Source organism: Amblyomma maculatum, chromosome 4 (genome assembly GCF_055883805.1).
Source record: "Amblyomma maculatum isolate TAMU_Amacu chromosome 4, ASM5588380v1, whole genome shotgun sequence".
In the NCBI taxonomy this organism is placed as follows: Eukaryota; Metazoa; Arthropoda; class Arachnida; order Ixodida; family Ixodidae; genus Amblyomma; species Amblyomma maculatum.
The window spans coordinates 197,665,114-197,688,043 of record NC_139347.1 but is presented as its reverse complement, the minus strand read 5'-3'; the positions used below and the strand labels follow the sequence as shown (position 1 = coordinate 197,688,043).

General features: G+C 43.1%; 1 protein-coding gene across 1 annotated transcript in view; it reads left to right on the top strand.

Moving 5' to 3' along the window:
• Window positions 1-2,060: 2,060 nt before the first annotated feature.
• Window positions 2,061-22,930, top strand: part of LOC146193960 (cell adhesion molecule Dscam1-like) — a 570,478-nt gene continuing 549,608 nt past the window's right edge. The window contains exons 1-2 of the mRNA XM_084600659.1: window positions 2,061-2,073; window positions 2,200-2,523. Of these exons, the coding sequence (XP_084456785.1) occupies window positions 2,061-2,073; window positions 2,200-2,523 (337 nt within the window). The remainder of the gene's footprint in view (window positions 2,074-2,199; window positions 2,524-22,930) is intronic.

Sequence of the window (22,930 nt, the reverse complement as noted above, 5' to 3'; positions counted from 1 at the left end):
TAGCCTTGCATATTGTCACTTTTACTATCATGTCGCTGTTCAATTTATATACCCCTAACTTCATCCCCAGTCGTCTTTTCGCATACCGAGCTGGCTCCACCTCGCGAAGGGGATCAGCTAAGCCTGATGTGGTAGACGAAGCAGATTCCGAGCACTTGATTTGTGCTTCTTAAATGGTGCTACTGCTGCCTCTTTAGTCCTACTGGCTACTATTACTGCCATTACTACTAATACTGCTTCCTAAGTTACTGCTATATCACTGCTAGCAACACCGCTACCACTACCACCACTACTACTATTGCTGCTACTAAAGATCTACTAATATTACTCGAATATAACTGGATATGTCAGTACCCTCAGTAAAAAGAGGATCATGATGAAAAACTTTTATTGAAGCATTTGCCCGCCATGTAGGTCAACCTCGAGGCGCCTAACCGGAAAGGTGATTAGCATATTGATGTTGGTGACAGCCTCGTGGCTGAGTTGAAAAATCTACCGGCAGCGGCGGCACTTGAATGTAATTTTTCGCCATTTTTCAGGTTATAAAACCACCATTTAAGAGAAATCAGCAGCTTTATCTTTGGAAGGTGGTATTTTCTTAATAAGTGGCAACTGCAATTTTTTAAAGCTGTTATTTTAAATTAGGACAGCTCTAAGTTTCACATTTACTTTTGTGGGCCCAGTGATGAAGTGGTCCATTGCTTGTAAAATAACGGTTTCTGTTAAAAGAACGCCTTTCTAAACGCTTACGCATCTGTAAACTTTGATTTCTTTAATAACACCTATCGTATGCTGCGTAGCACTTTATATGGAAGGTAAAGGCCAAATATTTTCAGGCTGGCTTACACCACAATAACTGTCCTTGATTCTGTGTTCTATATTTGATGCATTAAACTAACATACATCTGCTACAAAGTTGCTTCTTATTTTTTTTTTTCGGTTTCTGCTCAGTTCGCCGTGACTGATTTTGAAATGTACTAAGTTATCTGCTCTTCATTTTTAACTTACTTTCTTCCTTTTTTTTTTCTTTTCTTCCTTGTATTAGACTACAAGCCGAACAAGTCGTTGTTTGTCGGATGCTTTGCAAATGAGGGCTGTGGCCTTGCCCGCTGCTTTTTGACAGCCTTTTCTGCAGCTCCTCTGCCCATTTATTTTGGAGGCTAAAATCAATATCTTCATTATTATTATTATTATTATTATTATTATTATTATTATTATTATTATTATTATTATTATTATTATTATTATTATTATTATTATTATTATTATTATTATTATTATTATTATTATTAGTTTCAATTTCCAAGTTTCTCCGCTTCTTCATTCCCATTCCCCTCTTGACAGAATGCAGATGTTGTTTCATTCTTTTTCTCTTCACCTTCACATCTTCCAAAACTCGCTCTCGTCATTTATATTGGACGTTCGTAGCTTTGTACTCTAAACTGTATTTATCACATATAACTTCCACTGTGTAGCCTAAGTATTGTATTTAATTTATTTCACGTTTTGCTTTTTCTCCTGTTCAGTGCTGTCTGTACCTTGAACTGCTTTTTTATCCATTTCTTATTTATATTTTAACTTTAAACTTTAAATTCGAATCTTACTGTCCCGCGTTCAATTGTATCCCTTTATTGTATTTTCCTGTATTTCTAGCCTGTTTTTTAAGTACCCGCACTTATTGCGCCTGGAATGGTTGTTTATTTTATGTACATTTCTATATTACTCTAATCAATGTCAGTTATTTGTTGTTTTTTTTATCTCTCTATCTATCGTTTTTTATTCTTTCGTGATGTGCTCAATAATTCTCCCACTGTGTATATAAGACATCCTACTGACTGATTTCTTTCTTTCCGTGGCACTTTTCGTCTCAGTTTCATTTTATGTTTTTTTTTATTTCTTCTTTTTGTGTTATATCTGTGTGTGTAAAACTTGTGTGTGAATTTTCATTTTAGTTTCCTTTTTTTTTATTTGTCCTGCAGCACAAAGACCACATGGTTGTTCCTGCGCACCTTATATAAAGATGGATTGATTGATTGATTATTATTATTATTTCCTAAACTATGTTCTACAGAAGCTAGTTGTTCTGCAGGACAGGCTCAGGCGTAGGGGACAATTTTGTAGTGTTGTATTCATAAAGAGATGTGGCTTTTTATGAATCACTTCTTGAACACACACCCGTTCTTTTCTCATTTCGTACAGCGCGACCCCAAGACGAGCGTCCGACGGGTCCCAGCTTCGTGCTGGAACCGCCCAGTCGAGTGACCTTCTACAACAGCACGGGAGCCCTCGTGCCGTGCACCGTGCAGGGGACTCCTAGGCCCGACGTGCACTGGGTGCGCGCCAGCACGGGCCTGCCCATACGCGACGTGTCGGGCGTGGTGGCGGCGCGCGCAGACGGGACGCTGTCCTTTGCGCCTTTCCGGGCCCAGGACTACCGGCAGGACGTGCACGCCGCCACGTACCGCTGTGTGGCGTCCAATTCAGGCGGCTCAGTGGGCAGCAGGGACGTTCAAGTCAGAGCCAGTGAGTGGTTTCCTTTTCTGATCTCATGCTTCTATATATATACCTGAAAAGCACGTGAGCATTACATTTCAATAGAGGATAAGGAGTGCCTTCAAGCTGAGGTGCTGCCAGAGCCAAATGATGAAAGGTAAAAGAAACAATACAGCAATATGAAACAGAAAACTACAGATAAAGAAGAATGAAAAGGATTTTTCAGAACGAGATGCTGCTGGCGCTTAACCATCAATATAATAATCCAACAATGTGAAATGTGAACTCAGCGTGATTTTTCTGTTGATCCGTCAATCCGATGTTCCCTTCTTGTGAAACACTATATGTTGGCTCGTATGACAGTATATTTGTAACGCTCCGTTATTTTGATAGTGAGATTTTTTCCTTGTTATTTTTCCTTTTTTTTTTTTGTGACACTGTATATATTGTCTCATAATACAGTACATTTGTAACTCTCATTTTGTTATTTTGATAGTGGATTGTTCCATATTATGCCTCTGCTGCTGTAATGAGGGGGGGCAGTCGCGTCGTCAAGCTGCTGGTAGCAGTAGCTTTTTGCGGCTGCTCCATCCTTGTACTTTGTGCAAAGGAAAATAAAATTTGATTTGACTTGATTTGATTTTAAAGTGTTATTTTAAAAAGCGCCTAAAAAAAAGATACCTAGTTCAAAAAATGAGTCGTTATAGAAATAAATTATCGCGTAATACGTGGCGCCAAAATTAGTGCTAGATTGTTATCGAGATAAGTGATCCAAAGAGTTGCAACATTTATGTACATCAAGTCGCATTATTTTCTCATACACTTCTGAGACAAATAAATAGTATATAATAAAAAAATATAGTGAATATTTAATCAGCAAAGTGAGAATAGGTCTCGCTCTCTGTGGTCGCAGTCGCTGAACAAACTTTTATCGTAGTAAATGTTTAGATTGCAATATAGATGTAATAAACAGGAGAGTCACACTGAGCTGAGAAAGCTGGGAACGCTTCAGAGAAGGCAAAGATAAGAACAAAATGTAGAATGTTCATCGTAGTGAAAAGGAAGCCATGAAGAGGGACGGCAGATTTCAGCGGAAAGAGGAGTGGGTAATAACACCAGATCAATATTTGTAAGAGAAGATCTGCGTTAAAAACTGCAGATTCATCTTGCCATCAAAGCGGCCCAAACATCATTTATAGGATCAAAGCGGAAGACTGGGCACTTTCCTTCGCCCTTAGTATTTCTAGAAATCTACTGCGGCTGCTCTGCCTGCAGTAAGAAATGCGTCCATTGCCAATGTGTCCTTTCCGGCTTCAATATCTTAAAAACGCCGAAGAATTTCTATATACAAAATAATAAGGAAGATACAAAAAGTCATATTCTTCTTATAAAAACTACCTACCTCTCAACTAGGCTTCAAAATACGTTGCTGAAAACTTAAAACCCCAAGAATTCGCTCCGGCGTCTTTCGCGGATTGTTTCAATTACTTATTCAATAAGGATGAATTGATAAGACTTTTCCTTTACTCTCGTACCTCCAGCACGACTACCACCCAATTCCTGACATGAATAGGCAACCTCTTTGAAAGTTGCTTCGCAGAGGTTTAGAAAGGCATCCTTAAGACAACCGTCTAGTGTTAATTAAACTGGAAGGACGTTTTTTTTTTTCTTCTTTATCTCTACATCGACCCTACAGCGTAGCTCCCTTAGACAGATATGATTAAACATGCATTTTTCCTTGGCAGCTACTTGCTTAATTGGGCGACATTGCATGTAACGTTGCCCGTATCCTAACATTACCAAACTATAATCAAAATATAGCTCGCGAATCCAATTATCCGCCCTACACTACAGAAACGCCGGTAGAACCAAGCTGGAGGAAATGGGAATACAAAATGCGAACTTATCTTACAACTTAGACTCGACGCTGGTGAATCAGTTATAATCCAGGACTATACGCATACCATTAGGTTTACAGCTACCTGAATGTCTCCTATAATTACGTATTTATGAAATCGAATAGCGAGGGTAGTTGGGCAAGTCGAAACTTATTTTTTTTTTTTTATTCACCTTAAATACGAGAGCTGGAAAAACGTAGCGCACTGCATATGCGCCGGGTCTCGGCATAAACACAAGTGAGCGCAAAGGAGAAACCGTAATTGCGACAGGACGTCGCTTTGTCAACTGCAAACGGGAACACAAGGGCATTCATCTAAGAACTAGGAAAACTGAAGACACAGATCGTCCCTTCGCCTCTAAAATGTACAGAAGATGAACGTGGAGCATACATTTTACATTGTCTTACTGTCTCCTTCCTTTTTTGCAGTCTACAAAGAAAGATTGCAACAATTAAAGCGATTTACAACTAGCCTGAAACGATGGCAATTATAATGGGAGAAAAAGAAGAAAAGAGGTTAAGGTGGAGAGGGTATAAGGCGCATTCGCACGCACGTAAGAACAAGTTTCCGGAATCGCGACCTGATGTCACTTCCGAAACCTCCCCCCCCCCCCCCCCCCTCGAAAAAAAAAAAAAAAAAGACACTTGTCCAATAACTGTGCTGTCTCTATCTCACTATCATGAATAAAAAAAAAAACCTCTTTTTTTTTTGCTAGCCGACATAGGACCTCGCGTTCCGAGGCCGCCAATCAGGTGACTGCCACCTAGCGCGGGAACTTCATTGATGCATCAGCCTTAATGTTGGTCCTGTAATTGAGAGATTAGCTCTACAAAATAAAACCACGTACTTTCGAAATCCTATCGTTGAAGTCTCTGCATACTTGAGGTGGAAAAACAGAAGATGGTATAAAAGTGTCAGCGCATTCTGCAGATAATGAAATCGTATTATTCGAAAGAGAAAACTCGAAAACAATGTTCACTGGTTCACTGCATCCTCTCAAGCCGACATTTTCACATTTGCAATTGTGCCCAGTATGTGTCCAGTTTAGGAGTATCTACATGCAGCTGCCATTCGTGTTTCGAACAATTACGCACGCGTTCAATGCTTCTTGACGCTCCCTGCATATAACTCGTGCAACAAACTTGCGCAGACGACACAGATACGTTTCTTTCAGCTAATTAAGTATTTCGGAAGTGAAATCGAAGTGAAGCTTTGAAGTTAAGGATGCTAAAAAGTTGACGTTTTCTCTCCGGATAGAATTACTCCTAGCCTTATTATTGTGGAATCTGCACACTAAGTTACGCTCTGGGGATGGTATAAAATTTCGCACGAAGCGTTAATGGTTTTGTAATCTTTAATTAGTGGTGGATTGCGGCTGCGCATTTTTTGGGGGTTAACATTTAATTTAATATTTGAAAGAAGACGTAGCATCCGGGGATTTGAGGTACTGCCCACCCCTCTAAACTATTTATGTCCGTCTTTTGATTTTCAGTGTCATAATAAGTTGTTACCGTGTACATACTCGACCAATTTTTCAGCGAGCATATTGCAGCTATTTCCAAACCTTGCAAGTCTGTTGTTCAGAGAATTTTACGTAAGTTCCAAAAAAAAAAGAAAAAGAAAAGAAACCGAAGCCTTTCTTAAGCTTTACACAAAATATTAAATGGTCGCCACAATACAAGTTCAATACCAGTAAATGAAGTTAGACTAGGCTCATACTTTTTGGAATGCATTTAACCTGATGGGATTGTGATTTCAAACGAAAACCGCAATTCACGTAGCTGTGCTGTTTTAGAACTAAGGAGTGATAGGAAGACATTGTAACATATTATGGAATGCGCGCTGAACGGAAGCGGTAGTGGTTGTGACTGTTTCTCCATGCACACTTTTCTCAACAGAGTCGAAAGTCACGTGCATAAACCGAACATCTCTTTCGCCAGATTCTTGTCATCTGGTGGAAGCCGGAGTAAATCATGCCGCGTAATAAAGAAGCCCCGGCGACCATAACGACCCTTCTTTTCTTTTTTTTGTTCTCAGCAGAATATGTTTGCGCAAGAAACACTCTACGGGTGCCAGCGCACTGAAAGCCTCTTCTACACAGCCGCAGTGAGCTCCTGTGGATCGGCACAGTGCCATGAATGGCGATCCTGGTCCGATTAGAAAGCAAACCCTACCGCTGGCTATCCTGCACATCGGAACCGTTGAATCCCTGTAGGGAACTTGGCGGGACAGTGTGAAACCTCACAGTAAGCGACGTCTGTGAAACCGTATCCTACATCACAAAAACCTTATACATAACCAGTCGCAAAGAACGGAAGCATATAGAGTAACTCAGCCGGGCGTACTCAGTTTCCATGTCGAGAGGTGCATTCGAAGATCTTTCTGTGCTGTACCACCGAACGTATTTTCGTTGAACGCATCTTTTCTGTTATAGTTTAAGATTCCCAGGCGATTCAGTGTTCCGCTTATGACAGCACCGATTCGTTCTTCAATGATAACAGACAGCTATATGAATAGGCAGTCACGGAGATGTAAGGGACAATAAGACAAGAGGCAATGCCAGGGTTTCCTCACTGGTAATTGGACTGTGCAGGCAGGCATGGTGCAGCCCGGCTTCTGTTACCTGTTTCTATAGGTTGATAAAAGGCAGCGCTTTTAAAATGGAAGACTGAATTTATTGGACCTACGTTTAGCCAGCTACAAAGCCTTCTCTGCAGTATATTTATCTCTGGAACTCTTCAGTGACTCTTCGAGTAACTAGCTGCCATGAAGTCACTTGCAGCCGATTTCAGCCGTTGCTATGTGCACAAGGTAAAAAAAAATATATATATATATATATATATAGTTATGTCTGGAGCGTAGTTTTGGGCTACGATGTCCGCTCTGAAAGCAGTGCGCTGCATCAGTTCACGTCTCGCCCGGTCCGGTGCGTCCATTGTAGGAATAGCCCCCCATACGAGGGCTCTTGCATGTTCCCGTGGCGCGCTCGCCTTCAAAAGCGGGGCACCTGCTTCCGCGGGCGCTTCAGCGCAGAATGCTTGCGCACGTAACCGTATGCGAAAGTGTGGAAACGCTTCAAAGGCCTCCCATACGAGAGCGGTTAGCAAACCGCTCTTATGGGCCTTTTGTGTTCCGAAACAATGGCACTGTCTCCTGGCACTCTCTTCCCAGCGCAATGCACGTGGCGCTTCGCTGCCACTCGGGCTGGGAGGTGCGTTGCAAATTAATGGGTGAGAAAAGAAGTCGCGCACAAGCTGCCCGCGCTATTTAAGGGTCGAAAGAGAAGGTGGAAATTGGGAGAGGAGGAGACGTTGTATGAACGCCTGCGACGCAAATGCACTTTCTACCTCCACAAACTCCGAAATTTCCCATCTTTTTCCTCTTCTAGGCCTATCATTTTGTTCCCCAAGCGAGAATAGCGAGAAATAGGAAGCACTGAGCGAGAGAAGAAGGGAAGCCCCGAGAGGTCCTTTTAGTTTTTTTTTTTTTTTTTTTTTTTTTAGCCATCTTTCTCAGTGTGTTCGCTCCACTCTCATTTCGCATGCTTGGCTGTAGTCATTTTGTCTGCGATGTTCTTTCTTTTTATTCCCCACTTTCATGTGCCCATAGCTACTAAGGCCATCCCTCTTCGCTCGCGTTCGTTTCTTTTTCCCCCTTACTGCCTTATTCCTCGTTCCCATTTTGTACGCTTATGAGTCAGGCTCTCCTCGTGGGACCAGCTGGCCTCCTCAATCTAATGCGCCGTTTTTGAGCTGCCCCACGAACATTCCTGGTCCCACCCTAGCTGCGCTTTGCTTCGTAGTCTTACTCATTTTTTTCTTTACAAGTGCCCTGGCTAGCCGTGCCATAAGCAGGACTGCCCTTTAAATATTTGCTTTAGCTTTGTAAGGGATTTTGTCGTCATAGAATTATACCTTTGACATTTTTGCTAGCTTTCATCTCAATGAAAAACCAAACTGATCATAGAAGGTGAGACCTTAATGTCAGGTTACCTAAAGGAATACATCGTTATTTACGCTAGAAATCCAGCGTCACTAAAGTTGGTGGCTGAATGCCGTCTTGGTGCGATACATCTCAACTGGCGCAAAACTCTACTTTCGCGTTATATGTCACGCAAGCGCGTTTTAGTTGTATTAGTTAACCTTCAAACAACTATCTCGCCACCAGTGCCATTAAAAAAAAAAGAAAAACATTCTACGTTTCGAGAAGGGATATTCATGACTGTTGCGCTAAGTCTTTTACCAAATTCTAAGTTAGACAATTTCTTAGATACGGTTTACTTTTGGTTATGGATATTTTGTGTGTGTGATTAGCGATAGGCTTTCTTTCATAAGAAGGGAAAAAAAAAAAACAAGAAGGCATCGCACACACTGTTTTACGTGATATCTACCCCAAACCAGGGCTTTCTGAAATTTGCATTGGCCGGAAAGATAAGCGCCAGTGCGTTGAAGGCAGATTAATAATCGGCTGCATTGGCGAGTGCATAACACCGCACGGTTTCCCCGCACCCAGGCATCCTAATGAAGCGTGCGTGCAATGAGCGGAACAATGATTTACTTTTTGTAGCAGTCCCTATATTCCGGTGTCGAATATCTCACCACACTGCGCCTGACACGTACAATTTCTCAAATGAGCCAAAACAAAAATGTGAAGTCTCATGACGCACATACTTTCGTTGGCGCAATGGGACCCGCTGAAAGCTTAAATCGTGTCGAGAAACGCCGTATTTGCTCCGCAACCACCGCCGACTCTTTGATAAATATTCTCACTCACTCAGCGGTGGTGGCTTTTCTGGCGCTGTCTAAATGTCCGCTGCTGTAGCCTTTGCACAGTATAAAGAACAAGAAAAAAAAAATCAGTAAATGAAATCAAACGACTCTCATTAGCCGGCCGGGCGGGAAACGTTTCGCGCAGTTTAAGAGAAGCGCGGTGCAAGAAATAAAATAAAGCAGAAATAGGCGCGCACTGAATCCGGGTGTTCGCATGTCAGAAAATGCTGTTGGGGAGAAAGTTTTTGCGACACCGAAAAGGAGGACGGATAGTTGAAGGGATGTGAGGGGAGAGGAATGGAAGAAGGGTTGTTTGGTGTGTTGCACTGGAGGGAGGGAGGCTGGAAGAAGCGGGCTTCGGGGACAGTGGGCGAAGGCGGCCGGCCCGAAAACGACACTTTAATGACGTTACTTATTTCGAGATCAGTGATTAGTGCTGAAGCCAGTTCTCAGCTGGCTGTGTTGCGCTCGCTCGCCAAAGCGAGTGGGCGCGTGGGTGCACACTGTCTCGTCGAGCGATGCTGCTAAACTGACTGCGCGGGCGCCAGACGAAATTTCTGTGGCTAAGTGTGAAAAAAAAAGCGCTTTTTATACCAGGGCTGCAAAACGGGCGAGTGGCGCGTGGGTCGACGGCGCCGGGTCTCGCCGAATCCGCGAAATCCCTTTGCTGGATTCCCAAGAATTGCACTGGTCGTTAGTGTCGCACTCTCGCGAAACTTTTCAGTGCACGCATATGCTCGGCTTCGGCGATTGTTTGCATAAAGAGAATGGTTTTCGGCGAACATAGCCATATCATGTGCACTGCAGTGTATATTTTGTTTCCCTGGATATTTTAACTTTCCTTTTTTGTGGTCGGCGGTTGAGGCATTTGTCGCGTTCACTAGTGTCAAGCGAATCTTTGTTAGGTGAGTGTGGCTCCAAAAGTTAACATTCTGGACATATCTGAAAACAAGTGTTAAAGGCAAGGAGCGGAGATTGGAAGGGTAACTGTTGCCAAGGGCAAGTAACACATGCTACAAAATGTTGCCTGCCTACCGGTGTTTTATTTCTTCTATTTTAGTTTAGTTTTGCTTACTTTTTTTTCTTTCTTAAGTGTCCCGTGACCTTTTGGTTCGTGCGAAGAGATAATATTTCTCTTTCATTGAGTGAAAAAAATAAAATTTAAGAACGCGCAAGTCTTTCTTTGTTCCAAGTCGCAACGGCTCATCTCCTCAAGTCGTCATGGCAGGCCGAAGAAGTTGAGGCGATTATTTGAAAATCAAGGCGTCTTTGAAGCAGCTGTCCCGGTGGGGCCTAGTGGTCTGTAGCGGAAGGCACTCGACTTAACCACATACTTTCAAGATCCGTGGTATTCGGTACGCCAGGTACCATCCGGCACCTGATAAATCTCAAAAGCATGCTATTTCTGAGACAATATATTGTTGCCTACAATCCGCGACGGGATTAGCGTCCGCGCAGTTGCGTATAAATCATGCGAAGAAAAGTAAAAAGAAACCTATGTGCCCACTTTTTACATGTTTATTGTCTCAAGGCATAAACGGGTTCTATAGGATAAAAGGGGAGGGGGAGAATATTATATGTATGAAAAACAAATATGGCCAGCCTATTCTTTGTGCTAGAAAATATTTACACAATATTATGTGAGGGCAAGAAAACTTCACAGACAAAAAGCAAGAGATGAACTATTGACGTTCTTTTGGTTACAGCTCAGATTAACCTTGCGTTAATTCCATCGGAAATAGCGAAACCGTAGCGGCAAGTTGAAAATAACTCAAGTTAACTATAACGGGGAACAGCTGTGTCCTAGTCGAGGACCTAAACACCCATAGGAACCAATATGGCCCTATTACTGCTCAAATTCCACTTCGATTCCCTGAAAAGAGATGAAACAAGCAGCGGGCAGAAAGCCCGACCTTAACGTCACTCACATTAGTTAGGGACACCCTAGTTAGTCACCTATGTAAGAGACTTTCTACATAGGGGCACAATTAGGCTGTCGACACATACATGTCAGGAAGACGAATGTTCAAAAAAAAAGCAAGCATGGCCTAATTTCCAACTATGTTACCATACCTTGTTTTGATATAATACCACAAAAGCAGTCTTGAACATTCTATTAATCATACAGGAAAGTATAATTTCCCATATTGAAAACATGGGACTGACGGCTACTGCAAAAAAAAAAAAAAGTGCTTTCAGATTAGTTGGCGTTATTCCTGTTGTGCATATTTATAAAATTAGCTACTGAATCTTTCAGTTACTCCCCTCCTGTAAACCAAATAGATATATTGGTACGTTTGGAATGACAAACCACTAATATACCCAGAATAAATATAAACATTTGGGAAGTCGCAGATTTTTTCTTTTTTATTCGGAACTTTATTGCGATAAAAAGAAATATGCTCAAACACTGTTTGGAGCGATAGATATAAAAGCTAGCGGCCGGTCCAATACAAATATTTCCTGTAGTTCAGCCGCAGAGCGCGGAAGGCTAAACATTTAATCGTCATATACACAGAATATGACGTACATGTCGTATATGTGCCTTTTTTGTGTCCCGTCTTCTTCGCGCAAGTATACGTAACCTTTCAAAGATGAACCAACTCGCCCAAAGAAGAGTATTACTTCACATACACATTAGGACACGTTTACAAGACACGCACCACCAAACCAAAAAAAGATATAGGAGACTCTAAGAAGAATAAAAAGAATACATAATACTGTGGAATACAAAAATACGAATCAAAAATACACAAATTGCATAGAGAAATGCTGCGTAGACAATTCACAAGACAAGAGTTTCAGGCAAAATGACTCCACCAGATGTCGCGTAGTGGTGACAAGGCCGTAGACACCAAAAGAAGACACAGGCTTGATAGTACTGAAATTAACCCTTTACTGGGCTGAATTGCGACCGCAAGAGAAGTAAGCAACAAGCGTGCTCGTCGATCGTCGAACAAGGAATTCCCGCCGCACTCATCAGCGCTCAATTTAAAGGCTGCTACTAGCACAACCTGGAACATTGTAGAAACATACGCGAGTGATTGGAATCTTCGAGACTGATCTCGGCGCATCTTGCGCTACAACGAAATTGATAAAGGTGCTATTCTCACGGCATCGAGCATTAACAAACAAAGAATACAGAACTGATACGCGATCCAGAATCAGAGTGATAAGGCCGCATGCCGGCGGCTGCCAAAAACAACAAATACAGTTTTGAAGGTTTCGCGGCAATATAGTTTCCAAGTCATTTTAAAATTTCTGGCTACTTGTGCCCATCGGCAAATCGTTCCATATTTTTGCTGCATTGAACTCTATCCCGCGTCTGCATTAACATTGCTACATTTTAGAAGGTTAAAGTTACAATTGGATACTTGTCTTGTATTACAGGACGGTAGGACAAAAAGGCTTAACGGAAGGGGACAGTTAGAGTATATTGTGTTGTTTATCAAGAGCGAAATTTTATAGTTGGGCAAGGATTGGAACCAGAGCACCATCATAAGCACCAAAAATGTTTCTAAAGTGATCATAATCAGTTCTTATAATCTTCAATACCCGCTTTTGAAGACGAAACAGAGGAGATAAGTAGGTTTTTAGGTTTGGCCATAGGATTCACAAAATTAACTGATATATGAATGACAGAACGAGTAGTACAGGAAGCGTAATACATCGTACGGAAAGTAATATCTCGCTCTGATGAGCGTGTGGCATCCGAAAGCTAGTTTCTTGCATATGTTGTTATTTTGTTGTTTTTATTTTTCAATGTAAAGGACAATCAAAATTTACTCCTAAGTATTTTAAGGACTGGACCGGCTGTATTAACGAGCCACCTAGAGTAGGTCTAAAATTGTACCTAGATTTAAAAGTAACGTGGGCAGCTTCCAAACACCAAGGAAGGCAAAATTTTGAGTTCCCTCATTACCCTTGTTTGAAGTACCGGAATAGATTCAACAGTAACTATTAACGCGGTATCATCAGCATGCATCATTAATTATAAAAAGGGAAGTGCCCGAAGGAGATTATTTACATAAAGTGAAAACAATATCGGACCCATAACAGAGTCCTGTGGTACACAACATATATTTTTTTACATCTGACATGAAATCATTACCAAGTACCCTTTTGCGAGCTATCTGTAAAAGAATTTGAGTGCGTTTTCTTCAAACCCATAGCTTTCAAACTTCTGCAACAAAATGGGACGACACACCGTGTCAAATGCCTTTTTAATATCTAGGAACACAACAACAGCAGTATTATTTTGATGCATAGCGGAATTAAGGGTTTGTGATAACATTAATGCAGCTGTGGAAGTTGATCTCTTTTCCACAAAACCGTGTTGCTCAGATGAAATAATATTATTCTCTTTAGGATGTGTCTGTTGCGCAATTAGCTTTTCGAAAGAGTGTTTAGCACACTTAGTACAGAGATTGGCCTGTAACTACCCGGTTGGTTTGGATCTCCTTCTCTATATATAGGTACTTCTCTTGCAATTTGAAGTATATCTGGGCAACAGTTACTTCTATAGAGTGTTTGAACAAGTGGCGTAAGTAAGGACCAAGTATATCAATGTTTTCTTTAATTACCCATGACTGCGTGCCTTCAAGGCCAACTACTTTATATACTGCGATTTTACTCATAACAGCTTTATATCGTCAATAGAAACGTCCTGAATATAAAAGTTATTACGCACAATTTTAGGTACAAATGAAGCAAATGACTTCAATAGAAACTGACTAATAAGACTAGAACCAGCGTTGATGAAGTAATCGTTAAAATAATTAGCAACACGTGGGGAGATATTGGGGTGGGGAGGGGGAAGGGTTACGCTTTGTATTTCGGCCCCAATTACGTTCCTGACTATCTTCAATAGTTGTTTTCCGTCCTGATTGTTTCGCGTAACCAGTTTTGCAAAATACAGTTTTCTTGATTATATAATCATCGCTACTGACATATTCGGGTAATACTTAAACTGCTTGCGGCAATACTCATTTGTTTTATTTTTCTTCCCTCTCTGATAGTATGAATCCTCACTCTCTTCCATGTAGTTCTTTTTAAATGTTTTTTTTTTTTTTGTTTTGTAGGCTTAACGTCCTAATGCGAGCGGCTGCGGCTATGAGATACGCCGTAGTGGAAGACTCTGGAAATTTCGACCACCTTGGGTCCTTTAACGTACACTGACATCGCACAGCGCACGAGTCCCTTGCTTTTCGCCTCCATCGAAAAGCGGTCGCCGAAGCCAGAATTCAATCCCGCATCCTTTGGAACAGTAGTCGAGCACCGTAACAACAGCCCCGGCACGGCGGGTGCTCTTTTGAAATGTTGTGTATTGGATTCGATTATCGGAAGAGCTTAGCAAATTGTTATTTCTCATTTTTGTAGCTAATCATTTATGTATTCCTTGTAAACTCCTATTCATAACAAATACAAGCGAACAGATTCACCAACCGAACTAGCTGTAATATCCGGGCTCGAAACGCTATCAGCAAGAGCAAAGTTGGCGCGATTAAAATTTTTATATCAACTACTACATAACGCCTTTAACATCGACTTATCAAAGTATGTTTCAATATCACATAAGCGAGAGTTAAGAAACCATCACGCGTTCACGCTAACCGAATTTTCATGTCACAGTGATGCATTTAAACATTCTTTCTTCCCGTTGGCAACAAGCGAATGGAATTGCCTACACTCATCTGTTACTAACGCTGACTCATTTTCAAGTTTTTGTTCCAAACTACAGGCCACGGTGTGAGCTGACATTATTCGGTTACAAATTTCGCTTTCTTTTTTCGTTCGCTTGTTTAACGCAGTCGACAGCCTGTTATCCCATTGTTTCATTTTTGAACTTGTACGTGTCCTTTATTTGTGAGCTGTTTGTGCGAATTTGATAACACATTTTCAGTTTTTTGTGCTTTAAGAATTGCCTAATACTGTATCTTTGTAGAGCTGCTTCATTTCTTGTCATCATCATTTTATCGATATTATGAATATAATGCCCACCTGCTATGGTCTCAACTAGAGACTGGCAGTATTGTAAATAAATAAATAATTAAATTGTCATGCAATGGTCTCCTGGGCATCAACCAAGCTGCTTGAGCAGCTTTTATCCCTCAAAACCGTCGAGCTTTTTAGGAGAAATAAATTTAATTGAACGCAACTGAATCCTTAAAGCAGAAAAAACAAATGTAAATTTTAGGTATGCGGCTATACTGAACGAAGCAAAATATGGCACAATTAAACGACAAAAAATTACCTCCCTACCGAGAAACCAAAAGAGAAAGAAACTCAGGTTTAAGGGCATTGAATCTGCGCCAAAAAAAAATAGGCGTTGGATCCAGAGTAAGAAAATAACAAAAGATGGTCACGGCGAAATGCACCTTAATACTGACGTTTCGCTAGGGGACCGGCCTTCTTCAAAGTGAGATGAAGAGATGATATATATATATATATATATATATATATATATATATATATATATATATATATATATATATATATATATATATATATATATATATATTGTGAAAGAAGGCCAGGTCCAGACGGCAAGGTCGTGAAGGCAAGGCAAGGTATGCCGTGTCAGCGTTTAATCTGATGGAGAAAGCCCAAGCGCGCGCCAGAGCCGGCGCCGCGGGACGATGATGATGGTATGTACAAGAGGAAGAAGATCATGGTATGTACAAATAAAAGAAGATCCGTGGAGAGCTCACAATATATATATATATATATATATATATATATATATATATATATATATATATATATATATATATATAAGGCTGGTAATTGCTAATATATATATATATATATATATATATATATATATATATATATATATATATATATATATATATATATATACAAAGTTTATTTGGAGTCGACGTTTCGGCAGGAGCCCTGCCTTTCTCAAGACTGCTTGAGAAAAGCCCATACAAAGCAAGGGTAGTGTCAGGGTGATTAGTGCTGAGGCGGTTGATAATGTCGCAGAGCTTGGGATCTAAGCGCTGCTCATGACGAATGTTTGAAAGGTCAGAGATCGACAGCACGCAGGGGTCATCGTCACACGCGCTTTCAGACGGTGGATCTACCGGATTGCGGGACAGCCAATCGGCATCAATGTGTAGCCGGCCGGGCCTGTGGACGATAGAAAAAGTGTATCACTGGAGACGCAACGCCCAACGCCCGAGACGACCAGTAGGATCTTTCAGCGAAGAAAGCCAACATAAGGCGTGGTGGTCGGTGATAACGGAGAACGGGCGACCAAAAAGTAAGCGCGAAACTTTGTATTGGCCCACACAAGGGCTAAACACTCAGGTTCTGTGATCGAATAATTTTGCTCAGCCGCTGAAAGGAGGCGACTGGCATAAGCAATGACGCGAGTGCGACCTGTCTGCTGCTGGGCGAGAATGGCACCAATACCGTGACCACTGTCGTCGGTGCGTACCTCCGTTGGTGCTGAGGGATTGAAGTGTGCCAGGACTGGCGGGTTGGTGAGGGCTGCAATTTGCGCAGAAAAGGCTTGAGATTGTTCTGGGCCCCAGCAAAATACACCGTCGGTCTTCAGAAGAAGGGTGAGTGGACGAGCCGTCTTCGCAAAGTTGGGACGAAACCGCAGAAAATACGAGCAAAGACCAAGAAGGCTACGAACGCCACTGGTACAGTGGGGTGTAGGAAATTCACAGCACGAATTTTGTCGGGGCCTGGTTGAACGCCGCGGGCATCGACCAAGTGTCCGAGTACCTTGAGTTGACGTCGGCCGAAGTTACACTTCTTTGCATTCAGCTGAAGGCGAGCTCTTCGGAAGACTACAAGAATGGCATCAAGACGGTGAAGATGGCTCTCGAAGGTCGAAGAAAAGACAATGACGTCATCGAGATAACATAAGCACATCGTCCATTTAAAACCACGTAGAAGAGAGTCCATCATACGCTCGAATGCAGCGGGCGCATTACACAGGCCAAAAGGCATCACCTTGAATTGGTATCAGCCATCGGGAGTGACGAAGGCGATCTTCTCTCGGTCCCGTTCGTCAACCGCGATCTGACAATAACCGGAACGAAGATCAATCGAAGAGAAATAACTGGCACCGTGCAAGCAGTCAAGGGCAACATCTATCCTGGGAAGTGGGTAAACATCCTTCTTTGTAACTTTGTTGAGGTGTCGGTAATCAACGCAGAACATCCAGGTATTGCCCTTCTTTTTAACAAGCACGGCTGGTGACGCCCAGGGGCTGCTCGAGGGCTCTATAATTTTTCTTGCCAACATCTTGTCCACTTCATCTTGTATGACTCGACGTTCAGAAATGGCGACTCGGTAAGGTCTTCTGTGTATTGGTCCGGCGCCTCCGGTATCGATGCGGTGAGTAACGAGTGACGTTTGTCCCAAGGGTCGGTTACCAAAATCGAAAATGTCCCTGTACGAGGTCAGAAGGCTGGTAATTGCTTGAGCATGATCAGGACACAAGTCAGGAGCTACCATTTCTGATATGCGGACCTCCGTGTGCGGGGACTGTGCAGGTCGTGTCGATACTTCAGCAGGAGTGTCAGGTAAAAGTGAAGACACATTAAAGTCAGACAGTGACGTCAGTTCGGCGTGAGAATTGCCCTCAGGAAGAACTTGTGCAGAGCAGCTGAAGCTCAGGACGGGAATATAAGTGTGATTATTGGCTACGTGCACGATATTGACCGGGAGAGCTATGCTACGCTGCAAAGTCACGTCGGTCAAGGGGTAAACAACGTAGTCGCCATCAGGAATGGAGGGAAAAGGTGTCATCAGCACATACACAGCGGCTTCAGGTGCCAGGCGAGTAAATTCAGCGGAGCAACGTTGAAGTTGCATGAGCTTGTTCATCGGAACAAAGCGGCAGGTCTAGATGCAGCAGTTCAGTAGAACAGTCAATGAGAGCAGAGTGTGCAGGTAAAAGGTCGAGGCCAAATATAACGTCCTGAGGGCAACTAGTGAGGACTGAAAATAACACAGGGATGTTGCGGCCGGCAAGGCTAGTTCGTGCAGCAGCAAAGCGTCGAGGTCCCTAGTAATACCGACGGTCAGCGTTGTAATATGAGCGAGGGATGGGGAAGGTACGGCTACGGCAATACCGCGAAGTGTGGCCGGCTCGACAGCAAATGAAGCAGATTGGCCTGTCGTCTGAGGTTCGCCACTCTGTGGGATTGGGACGTGGGGAGGCTATGCTGGTGGTTGTAGCAGCCACTAAAGGAACAGGGTGCGATGGTGGCGGGGGCGGCACGGAGCTAGAGGAGAGGCCGACGTTTGCAAGTTCCTGGCGGACAACGGCTTGTATCATGGCCACGGTGTCGGGGAGCGAAGACGGGAGGGGTGCAGGAGTTAGGGCCTCGAGTTCTCTGCGGACGATCCGAGTCACGGTCGTGGGATGGAAGGGTTGGTGGAAAGGGGCCAGGTCAGCGCAGGATGATGTAGCCGCCGTGTTCGGAAGACACTCAAAACGATGTTTAGCCTGCTCGAATTTTCGGCAGACTTGAAGCACCGAGTCGACGGTAGAGCAATTCATGCAGAATAGGATGTGAAACGCATCATCCGCGATACCCTTGAGGATATGCCCTACCTTGTCACTTTCCGGCATGGAGGTGTTGATCTTGCGACACAACGCAAGCACATCCTGAATGTAGGCGAGGTAGGACTCCGGGGGGATTGAACACGAGAAGGAAGTTGCGTTTTTGCAGCCAGAGCGCGTCCAATTGGTTTCCCGGACAAGTCTTTCAGCTTTCGCTTGCAGATATCCGAGGTAACGAGCTCTTGTTTGTGGTTTTGAAACCATGGTCGAGCTGTTCCCGCCAAATAAAAGATGATGTTAGCGAGCATGATGGTGGCGTCGCAGTGGTTGTTACGGCTGCAGCGCTCGTAGTCCTCTAGCCAATCGTCAACGCCTGGGTTGTCGTCGCCATTAAAGATGGGAGGGTGGCAAATTTTGTGTTAGAACAACTGGTTGAGGTGACGTTCCTGCGGTGGTAGGCGAACATGGCTGTTTGAGACGTGGTTGTGATCCCAGGTAGGTGGCAGCCGCTTCGCAAATCCAGCTTTTGGCACCGTAAATGGGCTAATCGGCGCTTACGGGGATCTTGATTCACCTCCACCAAGGTGATACGTGGCAGAAGGCTAATAGCACAACAGGGGAAACCACGACAGATGTTGAGAGACGCAGGTGTTCAGGCAAGCACCAACCGCTTCTTCAGCTTCGTCGTCTATCACTGTGTTGTCCATCGTCGCCCTCTTTAGTGGCATATACGTAACAATATAATAAACGCATGTAGGAACGTGCTGTTTTTCTCGCAATTCTTTTTGATTTGCTATGAAGCCAGCATTTTTTATTTTCCATATCATTTTTTTTTTTTGCAAACGCTTAGAGTATTTATTCTAAAAGCACTTCAAATTTTCGCGATATCCGAACTTTTGAAAAACAAAGGAATAGCAAACGCAAACTATGTACTCCCAACAATGCACTTTGTTTTACAACTAAAATCTTCGATTGTTTTCATTGCTTCTGAGACTTGGCAAGTGCTCCTGTGCAGCAATTCTCAGCAAAGATTAAGGTTAGAGCACAGCAGTGAATCGGTTAAGCACGTTGGTGATTCACCTTTAAAATGTGTGGCTAAAGACGACACGCAGTTGACTATGGAGCTTAGTACTGGATGCCTTTGAAGCTTCGGTGCTGAATATTATTAAAACGTTACAAGGGTTCAATGCTGCTGAACCAAATATTGAGCGAAAGCATTAGCTGCGGGTGACCGAACATTCTTCTAATTCTTCTTTTTCTTCTTCCCCAGCCCACACATAAAGCCCCGCTTTAACCAACCCATATAAACGTACCTTAGTGGCCTATGGGGGTAACGTGAATGTCACTGTTCTAGCAGGCTGATTCTGACATAACCGTCCCATGTGAAACGAAAGACCCAAGTTGGCAGCTCCTGCCAGCCCGTGTGTCATGTTGGGTGTGACGTCACCACAGCGTCACGTTGGTGGGACGTAACAGTGGCCGGGTCACGCGAAGGCTAGAAAGTGCGAGTAATATTGCTTTCGGCATCAAATATTGTGTCGTTGCCTTTGTGGGTACTGCCCCCCAATGCGTTCATGCAAAGTTATATCGTCCTTCCTTGAGATTAAAAATATAATACCACTCCCTTCTATCCAAATTACACTTGGTATACGAGTATGGGTTACTCGTCAAGCTCATAACGCATATTGGGCTATTTTTCGAGCTGCTACGCCTCATGTTTATTCTTATCGGACCACTGAAATGAACTGCCTGTTGTGGCAGCGATCGCTGTGAGTGCTGTTTGAAGTCCTTACGATGCTTCCATTTTCCTCCTGGTCAAGCTTGCGAACATGAATCCTTACCTAGCTCTCTGCAAAGCTTCTTTGTCAGGCATCTAAAAGAGCGTGAATGAGGTCTGTATACAAACATCAACGACAAAACCCTAGTAAATGGACCTAGACCTCCTTTAGACTTGCTTAGCACATTAGAGCTGAGCAGTACAGTTAAGAGTCAACAAAAGTGTCTTGATTTTTTAGCGAAAAAGAAAAAAATGTGGTGGCTGCAGCAAAATTGTGATTACACATCGGGACGTTGAATTCCTTTTTTCTTCGGTACTTGTTTTCCACAAATGTCAATAAATATAGAGAAATGATTACAAATATTTTCAATAACATGAATTTTGCTCGTAAGCAGAATCCGAGATGGGTAAATTCATCATTTCCTCAGTATTGAGCTCTTGCTTAAAAGAAAAACAATTTGATTATTCATTCAATTTACACTGAGGACCACAATGGCGGTCCAATTTAAAGCATGATGTAATTGCCGCTGTAACTGTGGCTGCGATATACAAGTAGAACTGGTTTATAATGTTTTTAACATTTACCAAGGCGTCTTCTAATAGTACTTTGACAATGCTACGGAGGACATGTTCTGGCTTATAGCGAGTCGGTTCTTGGAGAAATTAAGAACTGCTTTCGAATGGATCCTGCTGCAATCTACTCTCTTTGGCTTTCTTTCCTCACAAAGCACAGTTCTTTCTTTTTAAGATTGGGAGTAGGGTATTGCAAAAGGACGAGGCGAAAAAAACCCGCACAAAAGAAAGGTAACAGCCATAAAGTTTTCGTACACATAAAGACCGGCATAGATGTACTGCGTTTTTTACCCTTGAACAGATTGGTTCGCAAGATTGGCGGCACCATTTGAAACTTGCGACGTATACGTACGGCACAGAGCTATGAGAGGACGTGTCGTAAAAGAAACAAATATGCGGAATGCGGCACTGTCTGAGAGACCAGCGAGCACGAGCACGCACGTATGCACGTACAACTGTCACGCCACTTTCACTGCATGTGCGTGAAAATACCAGACAGCACAAACGTCGCTCCTCAACACAGGGCTGCAAAGAGGCGCTACCAGGAAAGTGTTTCAGCAGAGAGTCGCCATGGACATCTCCGCAGAAAGTGTTTTTCCGCACAATGTCGGATCAGCGCACACACAAAACTACAGTCCTCCTTTCTTTCTTCATTTCGCTTTTCCGGCCGGACACGTGCATGGTATTGCGCTCCGGCAAGGAAGCGCAGCATAGACCCATGAATCTATCGTCCACTCCATCTGTTGGAGTAGTTTTTTGTACCACGCGTTCCTTACACTTTTAGCCCGAACGATTTCTTATGCATGACGGAGACATAAATATCCGCCTCCCGCCTTTTGTTGGTGACTCGCTGCTCTCTCCGTATAGACCTGCAGAAGAAGGCAAATGGTGGTCCTCGTCCGGAACGGATGGAAATTAATGCAGCCGAACAGCAGCATTGCGCAGCCAACGGCTACTGCTGCTTATTGATTCCGGGCTTCAGAAAGTTGCCCGCAGGGAGCGCCTGTGAAGCCTCTTCCCCTTCAAGTGTGCCTTCGCTCGTTCGATTGCCTAATGTGCAATCTTCTGTTTTATGCAAGAGCGCTGTCTTCGTCCTCGTTGCCCGATGTGTCTTTCGCACTAACCGTGTCTCTCTGTGCTTTGAAAGAATTGGCTTTTTTTTTTTCCTTCCTAGACCCTACGTATCGTGCTATACTCTTAAAAAAAAAAGTTATTTTTATGGGCTATAAAACTTCACCTGGAGTTTGTGGCTCCCGCAGCTGGTCAGGTTTAACGCTACAGCGTTAAGAGCCGCGTGTTAGAGAATTTCAGCTCCGTCGTCGGTGTCAGCAGTTTCAGGTGTGAGCGAAAATTTCCGATTGGCCAACAGGGTCATGCCGTCCGAGTCATATGAACTCTCGTTGGAATGTCAAACACGCAGCAACGCTAATAATAATAAACGCGATGTCAAGCGTGGAAAGGAAAAATAAAAACACCCTATTATGCATGTGCAATTTCGCCACCTAATTGTCTTATGCGAATTGGCGTTATAAAGAAATCGACTTCACTGAAAAGCCAATTGCACTAATTTTACGTGGGACTCGAGCCCGCAGCCTTTTGGCTACCGATTGAGTGTCACAGAAAACGCTTGTGCGCCTTGGGATCAAGCAGGGTCGTATGCGTATGCCGTGTGGTCTTTCACGTCAAGTGCTATCTCACGACTTTATAAGAATGAGTGTCTATGTGATTATAAAAGGCCACGGGCTGCAGCCCCGTCATGGCTGTGAAGGCGTTACTAAAGTGTCCGCATAATGCTTGTGAGAGTTTAGGCATTACCATTTATTTGCATTAAAAAAAATTCTTTGCATATAGTAGGGATGCAAACAATTATTATGTGTGCAGTTTTCCG